General features: G+C 37.7%; 1 protein-coding gene across 5 annotated transcripts in view; it reads left to right on the top strand.

Annotated features, from left to right (window-relative positions):
- PDE1A (phosphodiesterase 1A) overlaps positions 1–27,225 on the top strand; it is a 320,756-nt gene that overhangs the window by 237,361 nt on the left and 56,170 nt on the right. For all 5 annotated transcript variants that reach the window (XM_041773637.1, XM_041773635.1, XM_041773636.1 and 2 more), the window contains 5 exons: positions 7,981–8,163; positions 13,022–13,088; positions 16,201–16,317; positions 17,201–17,341; positions 25,858–25,958. In XM_041773637.1, the coding sequence (XP_041629571.1) occupies positions 7,981–8,163; positions 13,022–13,088; positions 16,201–16,317; positions 17,201–17,341; positions 25,858–25,958 (609 nt within the window). The remainder of the gene's footprint in view (positions 1–7,980; positions 8,164–13,021; positions 13,089–16,200; positions 16,318–17,200; positions 17,342–25,857; positions 25,959–27,225) is intronic.

The following is a 27,225-nucleotide window of genomic DNA, read 5'->3' as shown; positions in this document are numbered from 1 at the left end:
ACATTCCCTTGGCCCTTTCTGCCTATACTTGGGGACGGAACCTCCTCTGGCTAGGCCTATGCTTCCTTGGGTGAGTACAGAGGGGGCATAGAGCCCTCCTTAGGCCTTAACATGAAGAAAGCTCCATCTGACTTTAACATTCTCCTTAGCTGGTCTTGTTTTAGCCAAGATTTGCCTCTTGAGGATTAAGCTAAGGTCAGCATAACTAACATGTCTCCCCACACCTGCACCCCACAAGTGTGCAGTCTTAATAGTAATGTAATGGTCATTTTTTCACAGTTCAAAAAAAAGCTAATAAAACCAAAAGAACAAAGTTATCATCACATAGACAGAAAAAGGAAAGAAAACTGACAACAACAACAATAAAACTGTTGAAACAAGTTTGTGAGCCTGCCATCTTAAATCCTTTTTGGAACAAGACAAGGAATAAATAATAAATAAGTGTGCTCAGGTGTAGACTGGAAGAATTAATTCAAGAGTATCTCACACTCAGGAAGCAGGTTACTGGCAACTCAGTATGGCATTTTGAATGTATCACCTTTTCTCATCCTGACATTTAATTTATTGTACTTCAAAGTACCCTGAAATTCTACGACCATCCAGATAGATCTCTCTATGAGAGAATGATTCAACGTACCAGTCTTGGAAAATAATTTTGAACATCCTCTGACCAAAATATTCCCTGGTAGGCCAAATTCCCTTAATTTTTTTTAAGATCAATTATTTTTTTAAAATATTTTATTTATTCATGAGAGACACAGGCAGAGGGAGAAGGAGAAGCAGGCTGATGTGGGACTCGATCCCAGGACCCTGGGATCACGCCCTGAGCCAAAGGCAGATGCTCAACCACTGAGCCACCCAGGTGCCCCAAGCTCAATTATTTTTGGTCCTAAATTTCAAGCTAGAAATGGGTTAGATAATAATGATTATTCACATCAATATTGCCTGAAAGTGAAGGTAGTCTGGGTACTAATAAGAAAACATACGTTTGAGGTAAAGGAGAGCTGAGCAGTTAAAAACTCAAACTCCATCGAAAGATGAATGGATAAAGAAGATGTGGTTTATGTATACAATGGAATATTCCTCAGCCATTAGAAACGACAAATACCCACCATTTGCTTCAACGTGGATGGAACGGGAGGGTATTATGCTGAGTGAAATGAGTCAATCAGAGAAGGACAAACATATGTTCTCATTCATTTGGAGAATATAAATAATAGTGAAAGGGAATAGAAGGGAAGGGAGAAGAAATGTGTGGGAAATATCAGAAAGGGAGACAGAACATGAAGACTCCTAACCCTGGGAAACGAACTAGGGGTGGTGGAAGGGGAGGAGGGCGGGGGGTGGGGGTGAATGGGTGACGGGCACTGAGGGGGGCACTTGACGGGATGAGCACCGGGTGTTATTCTGTATGTTGGCAAATTGAATACCAATAAAAATAAATTTATTATTAAACAAAATAAATAAAAACTCAAACTCTGAGATCAGACTTGAGCTCAAAAGTGGCATGGCCACTACTGGTTGTGTGGCTTGGAGCAAATCACTGAAGGTGTCTGTGCCTCAGCTTATTCATCAGTAGAATAAGGGTACTGATAATCATCGTATTCTCCTCATAGTGGAATTGTGAGGATTAGAGCGTGGCTCCTGGACTGATTCATTGAAACTAATAGAGTCAAGCAGCATTAGCATCTCTGAGTAAAGCTTTAGTATTACTCTTAGGGTTTTGGTTTGTTATTTGTTTTTGTTTTTTGATGGGAGGCTACAGTCAGCTCAGAGCACAGGTATGTGCTCATCAAAGAAATAACACTAATGGATTAATCTATGTGGGAGCTACTTACCCCCAAAATATCCATACTGCAAAATGATCAACTTCTGTTAATTCTCCCAGCCATCCCTGGAGGGCTCACTTGGAACATATTTACCGTATTAGTTCAATACCATCCTGAGCCCAGGGCCAATATAACTGCCTCCCTCGACACTGCCCCTCATTTCAGAGTGCTCACCAATAGCTCATTTTTGGAGTGCCCCTCCCCATGGGGTGATAAATCTTCAAGCCAAGAAGTGCTTGAAACTCATGCCCCTCTTCTCTCTTTTTGGGTCCATGGACTATAGCACCCCCTCCCCTGCCCATTGTGCTCCTCTCTCATATTCTGGACACTGAGACCCCAGAATTCTCTGCCCAAAGGACCCCTAGCCTGTCTCCTAAGTTTTAAGGGGCTTCTTTCATAGGTCTTTCCTCCTGAGATGGCCAGACCACTTAGGTCTGTGGTATGTGTACCTCTCCACCCCTACAAGAGTGGCCAACAAACAGCTACTTTCAAAGCTGGGCAAGTTGATGAGAGTGAGGAGGGAGGCTGCAGTATCCACCTGCTTATGCAGTGAGGCCTGAGCCGGAGGTTAGGTAGGTGCAGAAGGACAGCGGCCGCCAGCTGGCCCAGCCTTGTCATGTAAGGAGTTGAGAATTCTCAAGTCAAACTCAACTTGCCAGGCTTTTGTGAAACTTATTAAAAGGTAGGGGGATAGAACACATTTATCATTTGATATTTAACTCTAAAATATTTACTTATTTGGTATTTGGGAGAAATGTGCTCCTGCCCTGGGACCAGCAAATGTTAAGGGTAGAACTGAATGACTTGGTGGCTTATTGAAATGTATCCTTTACAAGAAGAGTAAATCAAGAAAAAGAAAATTTCAACCCTAGGAAGCCAGTTTCTAATTACATCCAGCACTTGAATCTTAATGCTCAGTAGGTGTAAATGTGGGCACCGATTGCCTGGAAATAGCTGTGTGGGTACACTGATATAACCGTTTTCCAAGAGTCCACTGTGGACAGAAATATTTTCACTGATATAATTGTAAAAGTCAAAATCTCATGACCTCTCTTTCCGTGGCCGCCTCCTTTATTCCCTTCCCCTTGAAAATCTTCTAGTTCAAAATATAAGCCCTTTGGGAGTTGTGTCATCTGATTTCAAGAGAAAATTTGGGGTATAAATAGCTTCAAGGATCAGTTGAGCAGTGATTGGACGGAGGATCAGTTTTTACAGCTCCCCGGACCCCCATCTATCCATAGCTCATTTTCAGGTACTCTTAACTTTCTGTTTTATTGACACTCTTAAGAGAAAGAAAGAAAGAAAGAAAGAAAAAGAAAGAAAGAAAGAAAGAAAGAAAGAAAGAAAGGAAGAAAGTCACATCACACAGAAGAAGTATTTCTCAGAGGTTAACAGTGATAACATTTTACACACTTATTTTCTATAGAGTGCATTATTAGAATTCCTAAGAAAAATGCACCAGTGACTATGTTTTCATGTTGTAAGATGTTTAAACACAAAGTCTTTATTTTTTTAAGAGCACTCATGATGTAAAGCAGTATGCTTACTCTGCCATCTAACATTAGGATGAAGAGTAATTTAGCTCTTAGAGATTTTGAAAGCAAAATTAAACACAGTATTCCAGATCCCATTTTATCAACCCTACATGCACAAATTTATTTCAAAAATGAAATGAGGGCAAAACGTAGTCTTATGTGTTTTCCATGTGACATAATCTTAGGTGAATATTCAGATATTTTCACTTGTCTCACATAGATGGATAGGAAAACTGTTTATGTTTATGATAATTCTCTAACAAAACCCCAGGATTGCCCTTCCACATTATACTGTAGTTTTTGCTTCTGCCCAGTGAAACCTGAAGAGTCCTTGTGCTCAGAGGCAGGAAGGCAGAGGTATAAGGCAGGTGGCCAGGAGAGGGAGAACAAAAGGGAGAAGAGGGAGACGGAGAGGAGTGGGGAGAAATATGTATCATTAGGTGTGTTGGTTTTTTAAAAATTTATTTATATTTAGGTTTTATTCACTTGTCTATCAAGTTTCTTCTCTCCAAACCAGAATAATTATTTTAATGAATCTGCTACAACTTATTATAACTTCCTTAAGAATGTCTTAGTACTTTGCCTGTAATTCAAAATACCATAAAATTGTTTAATGTGTTTTCCACACCAAATATACATTTTGCCCCATAATTTGCTTCAAAAACTGTAAAGGGGTTATTCAAATGCAAATTATCCTAAAGGCAATGAAGGAGATGATTGACAACGGTGAAGTCACTCCCAGGCTGCTGCTGCTGATTACCGATCAAATAATATAGGACTTCCAAAGACCAAAATTTCTCCTCTACCATCCCCATTCTCACTCCACTCCTCAAAGGTAATCATTTATAATAGTTTAGTGTAAATATCTCTGGATGTTTTCTAGACACTCAGTAGATACACATTCATCTTCTACTCTGTGTCATGCACTGTTGTAGGTGCTGGTGATACAATAATGCACAAAAACAGACCAACTCTCCGCTCTCTTTATAGTTTAGTGGATTAAACATGAAATGAATAAACAATCCAGTAAACATACAACATTATATCAAGTAGCGGTAAGTGCTAGGAAGGCAATAATAGAACAAAAAGATGGAGGTGTTTCCCAGTTGAGTAGGGGGGTCAGGGAAACCCTCTTTACCTGAATACAGTGAGAAAATGACCCCTTTCAAAACTGGTAAGAGAGTCAAAGCAAAGCAAACAACAAGTGCAAAGACTCTGAAGCAGAAGCAAGGCTGGCAAGGTGGAGCACAGCAAGGAGGCCAGTGTTGCTGGAAGAAAATGAGTAAGGGGAAACTGATGAAAAGATGAAGGTAGAGGTAGCACTTGTGACGAGCTGTGTAGGACCTTATGAATTAGTTCTTGACAAGGTCTGACTCATACTTTAAAAGAGCCTTCTGGCCGCAGGAGAAAGAGACTGAGGGCGTCAGGACAAGAACTGGGAGACCAGTAGGAGGCTCCTGCAGTAGGCCAGAAGAGAGAAGATAGTGGCTTGGCCTCTCTCTCATTCATTGCCGGTCAGGATGCAAAACGGTACAGCCACTTTGGGAGACAGTTGGGAAGTTTCTTTAGAAAACTCAACATTCTCTCTCTCTCTCTGTCTTTCTTTCTTTCTTTCTTTCTTTCTTTCTTTCTTTCCTTTTTTTTTTTTTTTTTACTCAACATACTCTTACCATTTGATCCAACCATTGTGGTCTTTGGTATTTACTCAAATGAACTAGATAAGTCTGCATACAGTCATTTGTAACTGCTTTATTGTAATTGTGAGAATCGGAAGCAACCAAGATGGCCATTGTTGAATATAAACACAAACTAGTATATCCATACAATACGTTATGATTCAGCAATTTAAAAAAAAAAGAGCTATTAATACACGAGAAGACAGTTTGGTGCCTAGATCCATAATAGCTAAAAGGGCATTTTAGTTCCTTGCAAATAATTTTTGTGTTTCAAAACCAGAGGTATAACTGATGTGCTCTATTAAGTGAACATTAATATAATGGAGTTATATTAATGTGCCTTTGTCATCTATTGGGTTTTTAATCCATGCAGTAGTTACCACGTAGTATTCACGAATGATAGAAATAGTCTTTCTTAGCCTTTATATAGTATATGTTATATATGTATGGCTTTTATATATATGAAAACCTCTATCTCTTTAGCCTTTATATTATTAGAAAGAATGAGAGAGAGATAGAGATTGAAATGGATTAATTGCAAGGAATTGGTTCATGTGATTGTGGGGGCTATAGGCTGGAAATCTGCAGGACACGCTGACCCTGGCTGGAAAATCTGGCAGGAGCCAATGTTGCAGTCGTTGGTCGGAAGGCAGTCTGAAGGCGGAATTCCTTCCTCGTGAAAGAATCTTTGTCTTGAGGCCAACTCACAGTATGTAAGATAATCTACTTTACCCAGTCTACTGATTTAAAGGTTAATCACCTCCAAAAAACACCTTGACAGCAACATGTACACTTAGGCTAAGGTTTGACCAAATAACGGGCACCACACCCTAGCCATGTGTAACGTATAAAATTAACCATTGAAGAGGTAGGTGTTGCCTTTTCAAAATTTTCTTTTAGTTACAGGCTAGCATATCTCATGCTTTCCTCTATACACACTCTTCCTTTATGTCTGTATCCACAAATGAATTCACATTACTCTTTCTCCAAGATTATATATGCTCTTTCCTTCTTCATGAATGACATCATGCATCATGATTAAGAATTACCAAAGTACCAGACTCCTAAGTCTCATATCTCCATTCGAAATCTCATTTCCATATGCTGATTTTGTCATGTTTGATGATCGGTCTTGGGCAATTTATGAGTTTAGGACATACAGCTGTAAAGTCATCCACATCAAATTTGCAAAGAATCAATGGGCCACCGTTACAGTGTGTCTGTCATTCTACTTTGAGTAGCTGATAAAACGAGGCAGCAGTAGAATTCTTGGAGCTCAGTGACATCACAGGATTACACCACAATGAATTCCCATGCCACCTGTTCTGTTCTGTGGTTTTACTTATCACTGAATAAGAAATAAGAGAAATGGCATAAGCCCTTGAATTTTCAAACCACGTAGTGTAGTGTCTTGCTGCCATGGGCTAAACAATCCAATTTAAAATGGACAAAATGCTAAAAAAAACATTTTGCCTTGAATTACAATGTTGGTGTATTAAGAGTAAATCAAAACCACTCAAACATAAGTTCCAAAAGAAAGTTAAAAATGAATCAAAGTAAGTATTAATCAGTACTAACTTCCAGTTATGTAAGACTTTTTTTAATCTTCATATGCATACATGTAGTTTTGTAATTCCAGAATTAATTGTATATATTTTGTCATAAGGTAATTTCATAAATGCATTTGTGCATAGTGGCAAATGACTGCACTATGAATGTTTATAAAGAGCAGCATGTAGAGGTCTTCATGTAACCTTTTGTGACTCTTTGAGATAGCATTGGGTGCTGTGGGTGGGCTATTTTTTTTTCCCCTTCCCTTGGTTCCTGCCCTCTCAAAGATGACTTGTTCTGGATGCTTTAGCACACACACTGTCATTCTGCTTTCCATCAGCTTATGATCCGTAGGCTTCACTCTGTACAAAGAGCTTTACCTAAGCACATGGAACCCCAAAGCCAAAACTCAAATGTGCTAAAAATAGCTCTGAGTTATCAAATTGGTGCAGACACAGAAATAAGGAAGTCAGGAGGCAGACAGGTGGCCTGTGTTCTTCCCAGAGGCAAACCTCAGTCGCTCTGTAGAGTGTTTTTGTCATTTGTGGGGAGCCTTTTCACACCATCTTCTCAGTTCAGACCTTTGGGAAGTTCTGGATCACTGGAGCTGACCAGCCTTACTGGCAGGTATTACCACCCATCAGTCCTGACAGTGTTGTCTAACCTGGAGCTTAGAGAGGACAGGGACCCTCGGCCAGCAGTTCTCAGCATGCCCTCAAGACAGCATCCGCACTTAACTGGAGGTGTTTCTCTTCCTCTTCCTCTGGCATTGTCACCTAAAATGAGCTTTCAAAATAATCCATCTTTTTTTCTTCACGTTTTAATCTGTGATGTTGATCTCAGAATGAGTATCTTTTAGAGTCCTTGATGTATCATTTTCCTAAAACTTAGAGATACCACTCAAATGAAATAACACATATGAATGACTTTTGTAGACTCCAAGGACTTAAGCAAGCAGCATGTGCTATCTGTACTATATACACAGGATCGTTACGTATAAGGCGACTTCCATAGCTTCTATTCCCCTGTTGTCTTTCCACTCCAGTTACCTTCCTTAATAACAGACATCTGTTGATGAACTCTCTAATTTAGTTTTATTTATGACTAGGATAGTACATTAGTTGATATATTCTCTAGACTGGTATCACGGTACTGCGTTTGGGAAGCTGCAAATGCTCAAGACCATTGCTTGCCTTCAGAAGACCATCAGTTTGAGAAATTCAGAGCTTCCCAAATGTGAACCCAATCATTTTTCTTTTTTAGGTACCTCATATTAAAGGATGATCAGAGAGTGATTGCTGTATTTTAAATCCTATTGCAATGTTTGTTTGGTTATCAGTTTTCCTTCACTTTTTCCTAAAGTTTAAATATCGGTATAAATTTTTACAGAAGACTGCTGGATACTGAAGATGAGCTCAGTGACATTCAGACAGACTCAGTCCCATCAGAAGTACGGGACTGGTTGGCGTCCACCTTCACGCGGAAAATGGGGATGATGAAAAAGAAATCTGAGGAAAAACCAAAATTTCGAAGCATTGTGCATGCTGTTCAAGCTGGAATTTTTGTGGAAAGGTAAGTGAAATTGTTAGTATCTCAAGACAATAAAATTTGGAAGGCAAGAGATATACTTACCATATCAAAATTACACAAGTCAAATATTTTACCTATTGAAGAAAACCTCAGTTATAAGTATACCCAGAATGAGCAAAAGTAGAACTTTATTATGAGCTTGCCTTAACAAAAATGTTTTGTCCCGGATTTATTACTTTTATTTCTTTTAAATTGATGTTAAATACTAAAAGCAAAGACTTTTGAATGACCAGTGCCCTCAAATGTACTTCTGTAAGTAATTGTCTAAAAAATTGCAGCGCATTCATGTTACACAACTAGTTTCACCTGAATAAAATGTCACATTTCATAAAACAAATTCTATACTACATGCTCAAATCCAACAGGCCTTTCTCTGCATTAAAACAAAAAGAGCATTCCCTCCCCATCATGGAAGAAAAGCTTCTTATGCCTGCTTTCTAAGAGTTTTTTTTTTCTTTTTTTTTTTTTTAACATTTCTGTCGCGGAAACAAGGAATACTTGATGGCCCCTAGAAGCACCAGATCAAATCACCATAGGTTCTGATGTAAAATACATGTTAATGTGGCATGATTTTACATTTGGTTAGTCCTTAGGAATACAGTCGATTTTTCTGTGTAGGAAACAAGTGTTCCAGCATAAAACTAAAGAAAAGACTTGAAGTAAACACATGACATCTGACAATTTTGAAAACTAGTTATTAGAAACCCCTTAGATGAAGAAAAAATTGTACACCCCTGGTAAGGTGCATAAACTGGTCCCTTGCCAGGTAGGACCAGAAGCCTCCAATAGGGAGGCAGGGCTGGAGAGAAAGAGTATCTATAACCATATTGCCCTTTTCCAAAGACAATTTAGGAAAGTGTGTGACAGTTGCTGATTTTCATTAACATCAAATCGAAAATATCCCCATAGTAGTTCAGAAAGTCAGTGAGAGAATCACAGATAAGAGAAAATATGTGTGATTTGCCAAAAGAATGTATATTTTGTCTTTTTAAAGAAAATATTGTAGAACTTGGCAGGCTAAAAAGGATACAAACTGAGGAAGTAAATTTCTGTTTCCATTCAATAAAAGATTAAGATTCCTGTAAAGTGTATTGATATGGTAAATTCTCATTCTTTTCATATGCTACATAAAATATTTGGTTTAACAGAGTATGGAAATATCAAAGACACGTAAGGTAACTAAACTAGCAAGCCGTCTTGAAGAACTTGGTATGTTACAAACATGTGGAAATGAAATCTCTTTTATTACTCTTGTATCCCCATTAGGAGGTGCATTAAAAATCGGGCCATATGTTTATCTTTCATTTTCAAAGATAATCGCCTTCAATTTTGGAAATTAGGAAGCCCTCCTGAGTATCTCTCAAGTCTTCCCTCCCAAGACCCAGTGCCTCTGCAGCTCCCCTAGCAATTCACTTCCCCAGATAGACCTCGAATCTGCTCACTTTCCCACCTCTGCTCCTGCAACCCCAGTATCCAGCTCTGGGATCTGCCATCTGCTTTCCAGTTGGGTCTCTTAACTTCCCCAGCTGCCCTCTCCAAACAAGTCACTCTAACAGTGACGGCATGAAATATAAATTAGTCCCTGTCACTCCTAAGCTTAAAAACATCTGATGGTTTTCCATTTCACTTGGTATTAATGGCGACTTCCGTATCATGGTTTTTGCAGGATTAGGCACCTTATTACTTTCTCTCCTCATCAAATGCCACCTTCATTTCTGACTGAATATCTATATTCTGATTTCAACCCCATGAACACCCCTAACTCTTTCTCCCCTTGAGACCATTCATCCTGTTATTCCCTCTACCAAAAGTGATTTGCCCTCCCCTTTTCCCTGGCTGGCCCTTCCTGTCTTTCCAGAGGCCTTCCCTGATGGCTCTGTACACAGTTCATCACTCTGTCTACCCTAACCAGTGGTTTACATCATAGCACTGAGTGCTGTCTATAATCGTCTAATTTTTATTTATTGCCCGCCTTCACTCTTCAGTAAGCCCCAGGAAAGCAGCAACTGTCATTTTCTTGCTTGCCGTTGGTCTCTTACCTATCCCAGTGTCTCACATAAGATAGTTTTTGGTTTGGGGGGACTTCTTTTGAGTTTTTGAATCACACATTGCAAGTACAGTCAAAACTTCCCAAGGCCATCCATCATATTTACAGTTGGACTTTCACCACTTGCAGGACCCCAGGAAATTCCTGGTTCTATCATGTATCAGCTACTTGCTCAATGTGAGGCAGCTCTGGTAAGGTTCCCCCCGCACTGATTCTGATCCCAGTCACCCTCCCTTTTTGTTCTAATGTTCTGTTACGGATTGTGGGATTAGAACCTGATTATTGGAGAGTTCCTCTATCTCCTCAGAAGGATAATCTTCTTGGTCTCGCCTTACATTCCTTGTAAGGAGAACACACGTGGACATTCCTTCCTCAACCTCCTCCAGACCTAAGAGATCAGCACCAGAGTCCCCACAGAAGCCAGGGAGCCCTGAAGACCAGAGCACTGGCTGCCGAAGAGTGAAACAGGGACATTAATAATAATAATGGCTTTCTTGTACTGAGTCCTTATTATATTATGGTACACATTGGTATCATTTACTATTCACAAAAACCTTATAATTATCCTCATTTTACAGATGAGAGGCATTAAATCGTTTTGTAAAGGTCCTATAGCCAGTGAGTGGCTAGTCTGTGATTTAAGGCATGTCTTCTCTTTGCTGCATCCTATCACTGTTCTCTACCATCAAGTCCCACAGGTTGAAAGTTACTTAATTTTTTGAATTTCTTACACCTGGTTATTATATTGACCTTATTTTCCTAGTCCATTATCCTTTTATTTCCCATGTCCTTCCATTGTTTAGTAATAATGACTAGAAAAAGATAGAAAAAGACTGTTGTCTGCAAAACAAAAACAAAAACAACCCACAAGACAACTAAATATCATTATTGACAATCATCATTTTCTGGATCTGTTTTAGTGCAATTACTAATTTCCTTGCCCTGCAAGACTGGAATAATTATGCCTAGCTCAATGGAGTAGTTAATAGAAGTATTCTTATCTATAAACTGAAATCTTCCAAGAGAGATAGAGAATAAGGATAATTTTTTATTATAATCAATTACCACATTCAAAAATTTAGAGTCTTTTAAATGGAAATAGTGAAATAAATAAGGTCTCTATGATAAAATGGGGAAATACTTTATCAAGGAGGCCTAGGCTAGAGATAAACATAAATGCAATATTTTAATTCTGAACTTTCAAGAAATCAAGATTAAAAAGAGAACCATGAGGGGCGCCTGAGTAGCTCAGTTGGTTAAGCGACTGACTCTTGGTTTCCGTCAGGTCATGATCTCAGGGTCCTGGGATCGAGCCCTGCACCAGGATTCCTGCTCAAAGAGAAGTCTGCTTCACCCTCTCCCCCTGCCCCTACACCCACTGGACTTCTCTATTTATATATAAAATAAATAAATAAATCTTTAAAAAAGAGAGAGAGAAACATGAATTATTTGGCATTTATTTTCTTTAAAAAAGAAAGATTTTACATAGAAACCAAGTAATATGTTTTATGGATTTTTAACATAAGGTACATTGAATCAAAAAGTTAGTGTCTGGGGCACCTGAGTGGCTCAATCAGTTAAACATCTGACTCTTGGTTTTGCTCAGGTCATGATCTCAGGGTCGTGTGATGGAGTCCTGCATCCAGCTCTGCACTCAATGTGGGGTCTGGTTGAGATTCTTTCTCCCTCTCCTTCTGCCCCTCCCACTCGTGCTCTCTCTCTCTCTAAAATAAATAAATTACAAAAACCTTTTAAACCAAAAAGGATTAGTGTTTTCTGTAGTGGTTTTATGAAATTGCAAATTATTTTCCAAATGACTGTTTCTTATTATTGACCTCCTTCATACAAATTAATGATATAGTCATTAAATTATTATTTTATTCAGGCATTTTTGGAGAAGTTAAAACAGTATAGTCTAGGAATGCAGCTTGCCAATGGACTAACAATAGGAAAATGAAGGGACACGATTCATAGTTAAATTCTTTCTTCCCAGGACTTTGTGGATGAACCATGCATCTTCCAGTTCTGAATAGAAGTCTATGCCATTCCTACACATTAGGGTATCACACAGATTCTCTTGTCAAATGAACTAATGGAAGAGTTGTATAAATTTGGTCTATGTCATTTTGGTTGCTCATCAGAAGATCCAACAAATGACTAATTAATAATATTTTTATTGATGTTATTATAAAAATGGAAATAACTTTCTTCTGCATAAGGTTTCTTAATTTTTATTAAATGATAATTCAAACAGCCTTCAGCCATTTTTGTCAATATGGTCTGCCATAGTATTTTTAAATTTAAAAAAAGGAAGCTGTGGAAATTCTGGTGATACTACATGTTCTTTCTCTCATGATTTCCATTTTATATATATAAAAAAAGAAACAAACCCATAAAAGAAATATTTTAATGACATTAGGCATCCAGCCTGAAAATTTTGGCACATAAATGAACACAAAACAAGAATAACTCTTCTGTCATTGATGTAGTGGCATGCCAAAAAGCGTTGTTGCACATACAAAGACAATCTCTTTTAATAGGATGAAGTGAAGAGAAAGATGTCAATTATATTGACTTAGTAGGGTGCTTGTGTGTAGGCAAATTCATATTAGCATATGCCACATTGTAGATTCTCAATAAATGGTGACCGTAGTTATCATTGTTGCCACAAAGACAGCCTGAAAGTAATGATACAAGGTGAACAAGTCAAAAGTAATCTCTTCCCTTATATTTAAAAAATAGTTGAAAACTGCAAGTATATGAGTCATATAAATACTTATTTTTCTTTTTCAGGATGTACAGAAAGTCCTATCACATGGTTGGTTTGGTATATCCAGAAGCTGTCATAGTAACGTTAAAGGTGAAATAATTTCAATTATTTTAATTTTTCAAATAGTCATTTTTTTCAAATCTTATTAAAATGGATGGGAGAAAATAAGAATGGGTCTTTGCTGCAGCTTGTGTATTGGTACATAAAAAATACTGTAGCCATTTACAACATGTCTTGTGTTCCAAGTCATGACTCATTGTAGCCTTACATGAGGATTGATTTGCACTAACAAATTATATCCATGCATATGCATATGTGTGCACACACATATGTGATTTTTTTTCTTCTTCATGCTTTATTTAGGTAGATCTTGAATTCGGTGTTAAGAAGGCACTAGGACTTGTCAGAATATACATGTTTTTTGTATATATTACAGGAAAGTTGCATGCGTTAAAAAAAGATGTTCCAGGACAAAACTTATATGAAAGAAATTTGTTTAGAATTTTAGGTCTGGGAAAATATAAAAAGATAAAATTAAGAAAAGAAAAAGAAATGTGTCTCTCTTATCTCTGCTTTTCTGTGGCCAAGACCCAAATGCAGTATGAAATATGTTAGAAATAGCTGGAGTCGAAACTCTGAAGTGGTGACAGTTTTGGGTCCAGTTGTCCCACTGCTTGTGTACCCATCAGCTCTGTTCCTATTTCTAGAAGCATTTTGCAGGCTCACCGTTCAACATCTCTTATTTCTTTCTATCATTTAATTTGGGTGGAGAAATTCAACTTTGTCTCCTCTAACAATTTCATGGTGGTTTCTTATATCACCAAAGAATTTAAAAGACACTGGCAACGGACCATCCTGAGTTGCTTTATTTTTGATTTATTAAACTCCTTTTCTAGTTTAAATTTATATTGCTACTTATATTCTTTGGTTAATTTCCTTTTAAGCATCCTCTTTGCATATTTTCTCCTCTGCTGCATATTAGACTTTAATCTTATTAATTTTAGTTTTTCTTGGATACTTTTTTATATGTTTCTAAAGCTATAATAAAGACAAATATATAAGTGAGATGTCACATTATAGGATATTAATTACTCCTTGTATCTTGTGAAATTTTGATTTCCCCAACTGTGGGCAAGAATATAACTTTTTAATTTTTTTTATTTTAATAGCCTTTATGTGGAAACCAACACAATATTTTAGTATGAGAGAAAGTAAACACTTTTCTAAAATACAAGATAGAAAAAAATGTAAAAACAAACAGGTGGAAGGAGGAAATATTACCATTAAGGAATATTTTTAAATAGGTCTTGCTTCCTGAGGTACTTTTTGTCTTGTTTGCTCTCAATGAAGCATCTGCACTAGTTTATAAATGTAAATCATCATTGTTGATAAAAATCCCCCACAGTGGAAAACTAACTTTTATTCAGTGGGAAACCCCTAGCAGGAACTATAAACAGCAGCTTCCTAACAATCTGAACTAATTCTTCTGTGTTAGCTTTGGAATTTGATCAAAGATTTGTTGGCCTTATTTGAGATTTACTGATGGTAAGATGCCTTCTAACGCAACCTTCAGAGATTTTAAATTCACAAGCACATAAAGCAAGTGTTTGGGGGATCAAACCAGGGCCAAATGGAAGGAATTTAACAAAGGCATACAAGCAAATAAAAAAATATCTCATTGGTGTTTTCAAGTGATTAAAAATACCATTTGAAGCTGTTATTGCTATTTTCAAAAGCAGTATTTTTCAAAAAGACTGTTTGAATACTTTTTATCAGATTCTCAGTTTAGTTTCAACGTGTTACAGTACAGATAATTGGCCTCTGTAAACATTTGTTAAATGAACGAAGTTCTAAATAATCTCAGCTCCAATTAAAAATTAATGCACTTGGCAAAAAAAAAATAAAATAAAATAAAATAAAATAAAATAAAATAAAATAAAATAAAAATTAATGCACAGTCTTAAGGTTGCCTACCCGGTACTAAACCTGCTGTGTGTATGTAAACATACACTTTGCTAGTAGTTTCTAATAATCCTTACAATTTACTGTTGTTATTTCTTTAAATTTTTAAAATTTTAGTAATTAAAATTTTATATTAAAACCTCCTTAGTATATAGGGTTGATATCACTGTTACAAGTCCATTTTATGAACCTCTCTGCAAGGTTTCATCCTGGCCTTACCTAAAGCAAAAAGTCATGAGGTAGCTGGAATGGTTTGGCACACTTGCTCGTTGCTTTTTCTCCTCCCACTGTCAGTGGAGTTTTTCCAAGGGTATGTACTCCTTTCCCTACAGACCTGCCCACTTCCCTAAGGAATCGCCTGAAATGCTGTAATTACTTTCTTCCTCCCTCTCCTCAGTCAAAGGCCTCACTTTCTTTCCCTTTCCCTCTGTCCCCGGAGGAAAGTATAAATGAATCAGCCAAGGTTAGAGTGAGGAATAAGGTAGTCCTCTATCTTTCTAGGGTAATTGCATCTTAAAAGAAGACATAAAATATCAAAGCTTTAAATCCAAGGACTAACTCAGAATTCTAAGCAGAATTTCAAGCCATGTAGAAGGTGGTGGTTGGGAAAAAAGAAACTGGAACTGCTTTCCCCTATAGCTCCATGGACATTGACATCACCTGCATATCTGTAATTCTACCTCAAAATGAAGCCCACTCTGGGAAAGTGATTTTTGGGGTGGATTTGAAGAGAGATGGAGAATGAGATCAATATTACAGTGTTATGGGGTTTATTACATCCAGTTTGATAACTCTGGGATTAAGGGGAAGATTTTAGTACTTATAGCACATGTTATGGCCTCACTTTTGTAAACCCAGGGATACTAAGTGCCTCTTGTCATCACAGACACTGGGGAAAATATAGCCTGATGTTCTAAATTGAAATGTGTCCTGCTGAATCTACAATGCTTGATCTTTCCAAGAATTTTTTATAGAAAGAAACAACTCTATAATATTGTCATCTAGGGGGATCCCTGGGTGGCGCAGTGGTTTGGCGCCTGCCTTTGGCCCAGGGCGCGATCCTGGAGACCCGGGATCGAGTCCCACGTCGGGCTCCCGGTGCATGGAGCCTGCTTCTCCCTCTGCCTGTGTCTCTGCCTCTCTCTCTCTCTCTGTGTGACTATCATAAATTAATAAAGAAAAAAAAATATTTAAAAAAATGTTGTCATCTAAAGTATTTACTCCTTTTTTCTTCTTACAGGACGTTGATAAATGGTCTTTTGACGTATTTGCCTTAAATGAAGCAAGTGGAGAACACAGTCTGAAGTTTATGATTTATGAACTGTTTACCAGATATGATCTTATCAATCGTTTCAAGGTCAGAAATATGGAACAAAAGTAAAATGCTCCTAGAATTAGTTATCTGAGTAAGAATTAAAATGCAGAGCCATCAAGTCATCAATCAGTGCATTTCATGTTTCTAGTCGGCAGGTCCCAGGCCTAGGGGGATGAGTTCACCACGCGGTGTAGCTATTTTCCATGACCCATTGACATATTTCCACATGGATATCATGGGGCCATGGTAGCCCCATTCCAACAAGATACAACATCCCCTTGAATTACTCACAAAACAGTCATGTAGAGATTGGGAGCTGTGTTTTTGTTTTTGTTTTAATATAATCTCTGTTTCCCAAACACAGAATGAACCTTTATTGGTAGCTTTTCTTAAACTGAGATGAAAGGACTTCTAATTAATTTCATTTAAAGCCACTTAAGCAACCAGATTTTTGAGCACTCTGCAAGCGGTACCTTTCCTCATTACCAGTAGGATCATGGACTTTTTGAGCTAGAAGGTACTGGGAGATCATTTATTTTAATCCCTTGTATTACAGATAGAAAAACTAAACTTCCCAACTGTAATTGGGAACTTTACCCTTTTAATAACTAGCCTTCTGTCTTGGCTCTGGAAAATATAAATATTTAAAGACGACAGTATGGATAAGATTGTTTTGTTTTTTTTTTTATGGGTAAGATTGTTATTTCATCTATCTTAGTCAAAGACCCGGAGGTTGCAATCTTTCTCAGGATTAAAAGCTAACAAGTTAATAAAACAGTTTTTCAGAACAACCTACATTTAACCTCAAGAACCTACTGCTCACATCTGACTCATATTTGTGTCCTACTCCAAACATTGTTGTGCTCATGTTGATTTAGTGCTTCTATTTTGGTCAAAATATAATCATAATTATTACTTTTCGCAGATTCCTGTTTCTTGCCTAATTTCCTTTGCAGAAGCTTTAGAAGTTGGTTACAGCAAGTACAAAAATCCTTATCACAATTTGATTCATGCAGCTGATGTCACGCAAACTGTGCACTACATAATGCTTCATACAGGTATCATGGTAAGAAAGTTTTTGTAACTGAAGTCTGTTGGTTTGGAATAGTTTGGAATATCAAATTCCTTTCTTTTACATTGCCATTGTCCCTTTAATGCCCACTGAAGTATTGTAAGAAATGATCTTTTGGATTTATGAGGGTTAATGAGTTGTTCATAATATACATTTTCCAAAAAAATATTTTAACTCTGTGAAAAGATATCCAGAGGCAAATGCAAATATACTGCAAAATTCCCAAAATTTGAACTCTAGAATATTTTTGTTCATAACCTATTTTTCCTGTAGGGATCAGCCAAAAAAAATGACCTACATAAAAAGTCTTGGGATAAAAGTTACAGTGCTCTTTCTTCATATTATCATGTTCTCCCAAGCTGACCTCTGTGGCTTTTTCTCCTTTAGTTGCATTGCTAATCACAATCAAATCCTAGTAGGGATTTCAGAAATTACTTCTATGAATTTTCCCAAATTCTCCTTCCTCTTCTTTCCACATGAATGAATCAGTGACTAACTCAGCAATGCAATCTGGTGACAACCTGAGTAGATGTTAGGAATTCTGACACTGCCTGGAATTTCTGTAAGGTCTCAGAGTTGAGACCTTGTAAGGGTGACTCCCAGAAAGTGAAAAGGAAGGAGCAACTCTTCCTTCTAAAAATTCCACACTGAGGTAGGTTCAAAGGGTAAGGCCATGTGAGATGCCCAAATCTTGGTACCTTCTTGATTCTTTTATGCGTCAGCCTATGCTGAAGCAGTGCCATAAACTGCATGTAAATAGAATGCTCCACCAAATCCCACAATATGCACTAACTATTTTGATTTTAGAAGTCACACACATGTTCTGTTGGATCACTGGCACTCCGATCTATGTAACTAATACTCTCTGGGGCCCAGAGATCCTCAATACCTCATCTGTCCACACCAGAGACCGTTCCTAATCTGGTCCCAAGCAATGCCCCAGGGCCACAGTATGTCATCCTGAAGATCTTGAAAATATACAACAGTTGCATGATTCTTCAACTTTATCATACATAGAAATTTTTCATAATAATTTTATTTTCCCCCAAGAAACAATAGTGTGTTGTTTACTACACATACAGTCCATTTTCTGTGGTTGGTCCAATAGTGTCTCATATCATGATTGAAGAAATTACCTACTCCTCTTCATCTTTCTTTGCCTCCAAAACGTTGCACATCCACCAATGCCTTGGGCCCAGATCCCACTTCTAACCTGTGTTTCAATTATCTGTTTGTCCAAAACAAACTGCTCTAAAACTAGTGGCTTAAAACAACAACTCATCAATATCTCCCAAGGGTCTGTAGTTAGAAGGGTCCCAACTAGCAGGTTCTCACTTGAGGTTGTTGATGGGCTTACAATTAGCCAGCTTCATGGCTGAAGACATTTGGGGACATCAGCGGGCAGGACATCCATGGAGCTTCACTTACATAGCTGGCAGTTATAATGGCTAATGGCTAGCAGATCAATTTTTAATAAAGGCTTTCAATAAAGGATTTTCTTGGAGTCTTACCACCAATCCAATAGACATATACATTCTACCCCAAAATTACAAAGTAATGTAACCTGCTCTGGAGTTAAGACCCATTTAGGGGAGAAAGAAATCTCAAAAATTTAACTGATGAAATAGCATGGCCCCCTTGTGGCCTTGTAGAAGGCTGAATGAACTGTGTGTGTTGTCACCCTCAGAGCTTGTTTTTCTATTGTAAGATACATGTACGGGCATCACAGACTTACAGTGTAACTGTGCCCCTCGGCTGAGATCAGATGCAATCATGGCGGGACTTCCTTGGTCCTGGGTTGAAGCTTACTCACTCATCTTCCCAGGAGTCTGGTTTGACATGTAAAGGGAAGTAGAAGTTAACAATAATAAGTAGAAAATAAGGGCAGCCCGGGTGGCTCAGCGGTTTAGCAACCGCCTTCAGCCTAGGGCGTGATCCTGGAGACCCGGGATCGAGTCCCACATCAGGCTCCCTGCATCGAGCCTGCTTCTCCCTCTGCCTGTGTCTCTGCCTCTCTCTCTCTCTATGTCTCTCATAAATAAATAAATAAAATCTTTAATAAAAAAAAGTAGAAAATCAAGCATTCAAAGCTATAGCTTTAAGATTGATAAGCTTTTAGAAAGTAGTTACATAGCCTTCTTTATAACTGTTTCTAGCACGTGAGAACACACACACACACACACACACACACAGAAATTCTTTTAAAGTTCCTTTGGTTTTATAAGACTTGACTTTCACAGCTATTTCTTGAACTCTTTGCCTCCTGATAGCCACAAATGCTGTTACACTTGAAAAAAGCCGCTTCGACATCTTCCTGGTGCGAGCTACTTGCTCTTTCCTTTCTAAGGCCTTGCTCCCGAATCCAGTAGTGAGATGGTTTTCATTTTAAGTGTGGCATGTCCTCTTTCCTAAATTCTGTGGCTTTGAAAAAGTTAACTGAGAAATGAAATATTTAAGTGCCGCTCTGAAAAGTAATGCCTCCTTCAGGATAATCAAATATCTACTTTAATTATGAAATGCAATGAGGAGATATGTACCATTTTATGAGGGGTGGTAATAAAAATTCCATCATTTAGAAATATGTTTCTGCTTAAGTAAATTTTTTTTTTTGCCGTCAGTGTAAAGACAGACAAATAAAAGCCTATTTCAGCTTCAGAACTTCTCTTATGAAGTTGACATCGAAGTTGACATCGAAGAGATGAGGGTTGCTATATTATTGGTAAAAGGAGAAATTCATATCCACCGTGTGACTTGCCTCCAACTTGTGAGGAGGACTCTTTCCCGGGAATAACAAGCCATCCTAACTTCTCTGGAAAACTAGGGAAATCTGGCCTGGCCTGGCCTGACTGCTAGAAAGTTGACATTAGTAAAGATCACATAGTCCGTAACTTACCAATCATAAGCATAACTTCACTCTATTTTAGCAGGTTCCATGGGGGGGACTAGTTTCTAACTGATTCATCCTTCAGCAACGTGTCAGTGGGCTCTTTATTCATCTATTAGTGTGGCCTTTACAAAAAATTCTCTAGTGGAAGACTGTCATTGTCCCAGATCAGGAAAATATATTTAAACTACAGGGAGTAATGAGAAATTTTATGATAGATGGTAAGAGGAAAGGCAAAATGAATTATGAATTTATTGACGATGTTGCCAAAACTAAATTACACAGCCAGCTTGGTAGCTTTAGGGAAGTTATTTTAACAAGCTTTACTTCAGATGAAAAAAGCAGTGGTAGGTTAGTATTAATTTCCCCACAGATGAATGTGTTGGTTCTTTGAAACCACAAAAATGTATTATAGAAATATTCATTTAGCTGAAACCCCTCGGATTTGATAACAGGGAAGACTGGATCACTGGCTTTCGTGTTTTAGTTGATGCCCTGTCATTTCACGACGGTCTTATCCGTGTGACATTTATGGAGTAGTCCGGTGGCAGCCCCAAACTGTGACTAATGCAGCCTGCCACCTGCAAAATGTGCTGAGGAGCAGTGCCTGAAAAGGACTGTGATGGAGCTCTTGCCCTTCAGTCTGTTAATGTCACACGGATGCCCTCAGCCTGGGACTAGACTGCAGAGGAAACTTGATCCCAGTCTGTCTCTCTCTGTCCTTTGACACTTAATTAACTTGTAGCCCTGTGCCAAGGTGACAGTGGTGTGTGGTACCTCTATCCATTTGCTAAGGAGCAAATTGCTTCACCAGATGCTACGAAGCCACCTCCAAATGTCTCTCCGAATTTGAAATCATCCTAGGGCCTTGGTAAGGGAACACTTGTGTTTAAGGGCTCCTGGCACTGTGTTCTAATATCAGGAGTAGAAGAAAAAAATGATGACGTGATCTATTTCCTTTGGAAATTGTAAGTCCACTGACTATACCCAGAAATAGCCTCCCACGCTCTGGAATGACTCAGGTTTTCTCCAATCAATCTGCAGAGAATATGCCAATATGTTTCTATTCTACAAACTATGTGGAAATTCTGTTCTTGCAAATGGCTTTCCAGACAACAATGTTTAGAAGGGTGGAAAGAGTGCAGGCTTTCCAGGCAATCAGACATAGGGTTGGAACTCTGCTCTACCATGACCTAGCTCACTCGCTCTCTACCTTGGTTTTCTTGTCATTAATATGTAGTTAATAATACTGACCACCATGTAGGATGACAGTGAAGAGTCAATGATACCATATATGGATGCACCTACCCTAGTTCCTGAAACATAACAGGCATGAACAGACATCTTAATTATTAACTTATTTTTATCCTATATTATTTTATATGTATTATATATATTAATATTATTATAACACTTTCTACACTGGATAAGTTATAGCAAACTATGTCATCCTGTTCAAAGGGATAGAGAAAAAGGTGTCCAACCCTACAATTTAGCTAAAAGAGTTGTTAATTATGCTGTTTTAGACACACGAGGAACTAATAGGTCAATGTCGTTTTCTGACCTGAAACTCTCCCAACATTATATACGCACATACACTTTCTCTCTCTCTCTCTCTCTCTCTCTCTCTCTCTCACTGAATAATTCAGATATGAAAATTTACATCATAAGTCTTAAAGGCTCTACCCATCAATATACCAAGTTAAATCATCTAGAAATTCTGCTTCTGAAACCTTAGAAAACTGTGTTCTGCATATTGTCTCCCTCAAGTACTGGATGCTGTTGTCATCAGTAGAGAGAATACTGTGGTCGCCGGAGGGAGGAGAAACACTGGAAGCAGATTTTGGGTTGCACTCCTGCTCTGCCTCTTGATAATTATGTGACCTTTGGCAGGTTGATTCAACTCTTTAGGATTCAGCTTTGTTATCTGCCAAGTAAAGATAAAAACATTTACCCCGTAAGTGGAAAATAGGGGGGTTATACAAACGAACAGCAACCATGCTCACTAACATGTTCAGTCCGGGTCAGCTTCTTCTCCTTTCTTTCCGCCAGTCCCTGTACAAACTACTGATGGCAGCCGGCAGGTCCCTCTGATGTAATTCGAGGACCGCTCACTTTAGGGTTAGTGTGCCTGGGTGTCTCTCTAGACAAAATGCAAACTGCAGTTCAGATGAAGAACAGTGTCTGCACTGATCATGACTCCTCATTTTAACCCTTTATGTCACCCATGAGGAATCAGAAGTAGATGATGTACTGACCACTGTGCTATTTGGGAAGAGGAACAGGGCTCAGCCTTGTTCTCTCTGGTGTGTTCTCATGATTCACACAAAATCCATGAATGTAAACATCCATTTTCTGAGTTAGAATTCTCTATTTGACACTCATGTAAAACGAGTAAACAACCAAGGAACTAAAAATCAGCCCCAAATTCTACTTTCACTAATACGAAATAGATGTGCTTTTAGAATTCGGTGTGAGAGGTCAACATTTTACTCTCTTCAGACTATTTTATAATTTAAGCTTAATTACTAGGGCTATCGTGTGGCAATATATAAGGGGGATTTGTGGAGGAAGTAGTATTTATGGGAAACAGAGAATAATGAGACTAAAAACAGGAAATAAGTATAATCAGTTTTGACAGCTAAGAAGATACTTGTAAATACTTATGAGATAATCTATGATTAAAATCCATCTCTGTTGCCCTAATTTTTTTTAGAATTGCAACTTCATATTCTATGTTATTGCAGATATTGAATGTTGTGGGTTTTTTTTAAAATCACAGTGAAATCTCTAAATCTTAAATATAATCAATAGGAAATACATACGGGGCACTGTGTGGCACAGTCTGTGAAGTGTCCAACTCTTGGTTTTGGCTCAAGTCATAATCTCAGGGTCCTGGGGTTGAGCCCTACTTTGAGGTCCATGCTTAGTATGGAGTCTGCTTAAGATTCTCTTCTCCCTCTGCCCCATCCCTAAATGGACTCTCTCTCCAATAAATAAAATCTTTAGAAAAAATAGGAAATATGTAAGAAAACTGGTGACTTGTTTCTAGGATCAATTTTTTTATATAAAACAATGAGTCTCTGGGGGTACAAAACCTGGTTTGACTTTAATTGCTATTCATTTCATGGTGTTTAATTCCCAGTCTCACTGGGGACATTGGAGGCTCAGTCCCACTTTAGTCTATAATACAGGCCATTCTTCCTTTTAATGACTCACAATTAAAGGCACCCATAAACACAAAATAGCTAGTTATATCAACTCCCATTGGTTCTGAAAATCATTTCTTCTCAGTCTTCCAGCTGTGAGACATTTATTCTTGAATTGCAATCACTAAAGATATGTTAGCTCACTATTATTTTCCAGACTCAGTGCCTTCTACAGTGCACTTAAGGTAATAAGTTCAGTAAAATGACATTTTTTTTCTGTACTTACTGTATGACAAGATTTGTGAAAGGCACGCCGAATACATTAACTTAAAAACTTCTTTTAAAATTCCACAGGGAATGATCACAAATTCTTTCATGGGAACTTGTGGCTGAGAGGGTAAATAACTTATTTGCCTAAGGATCAACAAAGATTTAAAACCAGAATTGTCTGATTATCCATGGTAGAGATTTATTTACTACTCCGTACTACTTCCTCCTAAAGCAAAACCAGTGAAATTCAAGTCAGCAGACAAATGTTAAGTTCCGACTATGTGCTGATGACCATGATAGGTTATGTGAAGAGGAGCAAAGATTAATAAGATCATGGCTTTGTCAATTATGAAATTTAACAGTTGTTGCCTCTCATTTTTGACTCATCGGACCTACTACAGTGGCTCCCTCTTGCATTTCATACAAAATCCAAATTCATCAGCTTTAATCAAAGTAGTCTATCAACTCTTCCCATAATCTGATCTGCACTCTCTTTCCACTCTCATTCCTCTCGATTCTCTAAAACAACTGTACTATTGGCAGCTCAACTTCCATATTGGCCTCTATAGTATCATTCTGCATTTGCTCTTACTATTTAGAATCTCTCTGTTCCTAATACTGCACACAGAATGGGCAATCTAATCTTTGCTCATTCTTCCAAGATCCCTGCCACCAAATAGACATTCTATCTGCCCTTCAGTTGTACCTTGTGTGACCTTTTATGAAGTATGCATGTAGTTTACATTATATTTTTCTGTTGCTTTGTATGAGTTCATTGTTTAAATACATGGAAATGAGACTCCTAAGAGCAAGCTCTGTATCGTTTGAATCCTCCATTTCCCACCATCAAGTACCACCTACTTGTACTTCTATCTAATAGAACTTTCTGTGAGATGGAAATACTGCATCTGCATGGTTTCATATGGTAACTACTTGCTATATGTGACTATTGAACAGTTGAAATGTAGCTTCTGTGCCTGGGAAAATGAACTCAATCTTACTTAATTTTATTTATTTTCAATTTAAGTGGTCACGTGGTTACCATAATGGACAGTATAATAAAACTGTTATGCAAAATTGCGGTGATGAATAAACTACCAAATTACCTAAGTAGACTTAAAATAGAGAAAATTTGTTAAACCATCTAATTGATAACAGAAAGATCAATGGATATGAAGCAAGTGGTCTGGATTTTATATGAAAACACTTGTTCTATCTTTATTATTAAGTTTACTTGCAGGGATGCCTGGTGGCTCAGTGGTTGAGCGTCTGCCTTTGGCTCAGAGCGTGATCCCAAGATCTGGGATCGAGTCCCGCATGGGGCTGTCTGCGGGGAGCCTGCTTCTCCCTCTGCCTATGTCTCTGCCTCTCTCTCTGAGTGTCTCCCATGAGTAAATAAATAAATAAATCTTTAAAAAAAAGTTTAATTGCACAGTTTATGTGTGTTATGAAGAAGAAATTTGGTAAAGTCTTAGAAACTCTTACAAATATTTAAATATAAAAGTGAAGTTCAGTTCTCTAACGAGCAAAGTGAGTATTTGCAACTCTTAGGTGTAAAATTTTCTCATAGAAGAGTTTTCTACAAAAGTCTAGCTAGAGACATCTTAATGGTATATGGACCCTTATGCCAAAAATTATTAAAATTACTGAGCTGTAATTGATTTTATGAGAGCCCAAATTCATAAGTCTGTGAATTCAAAATTCCACTCAGGGCTTACCTTTTAAATCATAGAAAATTAGTCCTTTTCTGATTGGCAAGGAACATTATAATGTCTGTATTTTGAATTTACAAGCCATGAAACAATCACTGATCTCATGAAACATTCATTATGCACAATCAATGGATGTGAAATGGGAAGAAAAAATGTATTTAAAAATCAATAAAAATATGGGGCACCTGGGGTGGCTCAGTGGGTGAGTATTTGCCTTTGGCTCAGGTCATGATCCCAGGGTCGTGGGATTGAGTCCCACATTGTGCTCCTTGCCGGGATCCTGTTTCTCCCTCTGCCTGTGTCTCTGCCTCTCTCTGTTTGTCTTTCATGAATAAGTAAATAAAATCTTAAAAAATAATCATTAAAATAAAATCAATAAAAATAATTTAATGTATTTATATGATTATTTATACTGGGTGCACTGGAAATCTCTTGTAGAAATACAAAATGGCTTCTGCTTTCTAAATATGATAGTATCTTTCTTTAATTTACTAGCACTGGCTCACTGAACTGGAAATTTTAGCAATGGTCTTTGCCGCTGCCATTCATGATTATGAGCATACAGGAACCACAAACAACTTTCATATTCAGACAAGGTAAGCTATATAAAATACTAACTTTTCTAAGCTAAAACTTGAAATCTATTTTTCTACATATTACATATTTTTAAGAAAATTTAAAAATAACTGTGAAGATGTCTAATAACAATTTTAATAGATTCTAGAAAAATTTCTTAAGCTACAATCAATTATTTATCAAGAAAATTCTATAAGCATTTGGTGACATATTTAGCAATTTAAAGAATGTAAAAATGTGTCAGATATTTCTCTCTGCCCAGAACATAAGTTTGAACCAGCACACAAGTCAGACATCTACTGAGTGAGATGAATCTTACAACATATTATTTAAAGCATCAGTTTAGTATCATTATGTATTTGAAAGTAATAAAATTGTGCTACTGGGAAAAAAATCAAAGAAACTTTATTTCCAAGTTAGTGTGAAGTGCTAAATTGAAAATAATTAGAAAATGAGGTTTGTTTTTTGTTTTTTTTTAAATGATGGTAATAATGGCAGGTATTAGAATCCAAATACCAGACTGGAGATGTATCTGTCTGCTGGGCTCTTTTCCCAAAATCACAGATGAGTGGTGTAAATAACAGAAATGTTCTCACAGTTCTGAAGTCTAGAAGTCCAAGAAGTGTCAGCAGGTTTGGTTCCTGCAGAGGGCCACCTTCTCACTGTCTTCACATGGCCTTTTCCCTGTAGGTACACATTCCTGGTATTGCTCCCTCTTCTTAAGAGAACATCAGCCATATTGGATTAGGCTACACCCTTATGACCTTGTTTAACTTTAATTACCTCTTTTAAAAGCCATATCTCCAAATACGGTCATCTTCGAAGGTACAAGGCATGAGGACCTCAACATATGAATTTTGGGGAGACATAATTCATTTCATAAGAGAAAGCTGCTCTGTGCTCTTTTTGGTTGCACAGAGATCTCAGGGCCTGGGAGGCAGAATGTATCTGGGACTCATCATGATCTGACTTTCTATACATAGGATCCTGGCATTTCTCTGAGTCTTTCACAAGTCAGAGATGCTTGAGATGGAGATGTAAATTTCTCTGGATGTAATGTTTCTCTGGAGCTACTGTAGAACTCTCTAGTCCTATTAAGAGAAAACTATTTTTTTTCTTTTTTTAATTACTAGACTTCATTTCTTAGAGAAGTTTTAGATTTATAGAAAAACTGAACATGAAGTACATAGTTCCCATGTTCTTTCTTTCCCCACCCCTACAGTTGACCCTGTTAACATCTTGCATCAGTATGGTTACCTTTGTTATAATTAATGAACCACTATTGAC

This window comes from Vulpes lagopus, chromosome 11 (genome assembly GCF_018345385.1).
Source record: "Vulpes lagopus strain Blue_001 chromosome 11, ASM1834538v1, whole genome shotgun sequence".
Lineage (NCBI taxonomy): Eukaryota > Metazoa > Chordata > Mammalia > Carnivora > Canidae > Vulpes > Vulpes lagopus.
The sequence above is the reverse complement of the archived record's forward strand: the minus strand, read 5'-3'. Positions and strand labels throughout refer to the sequence as shown.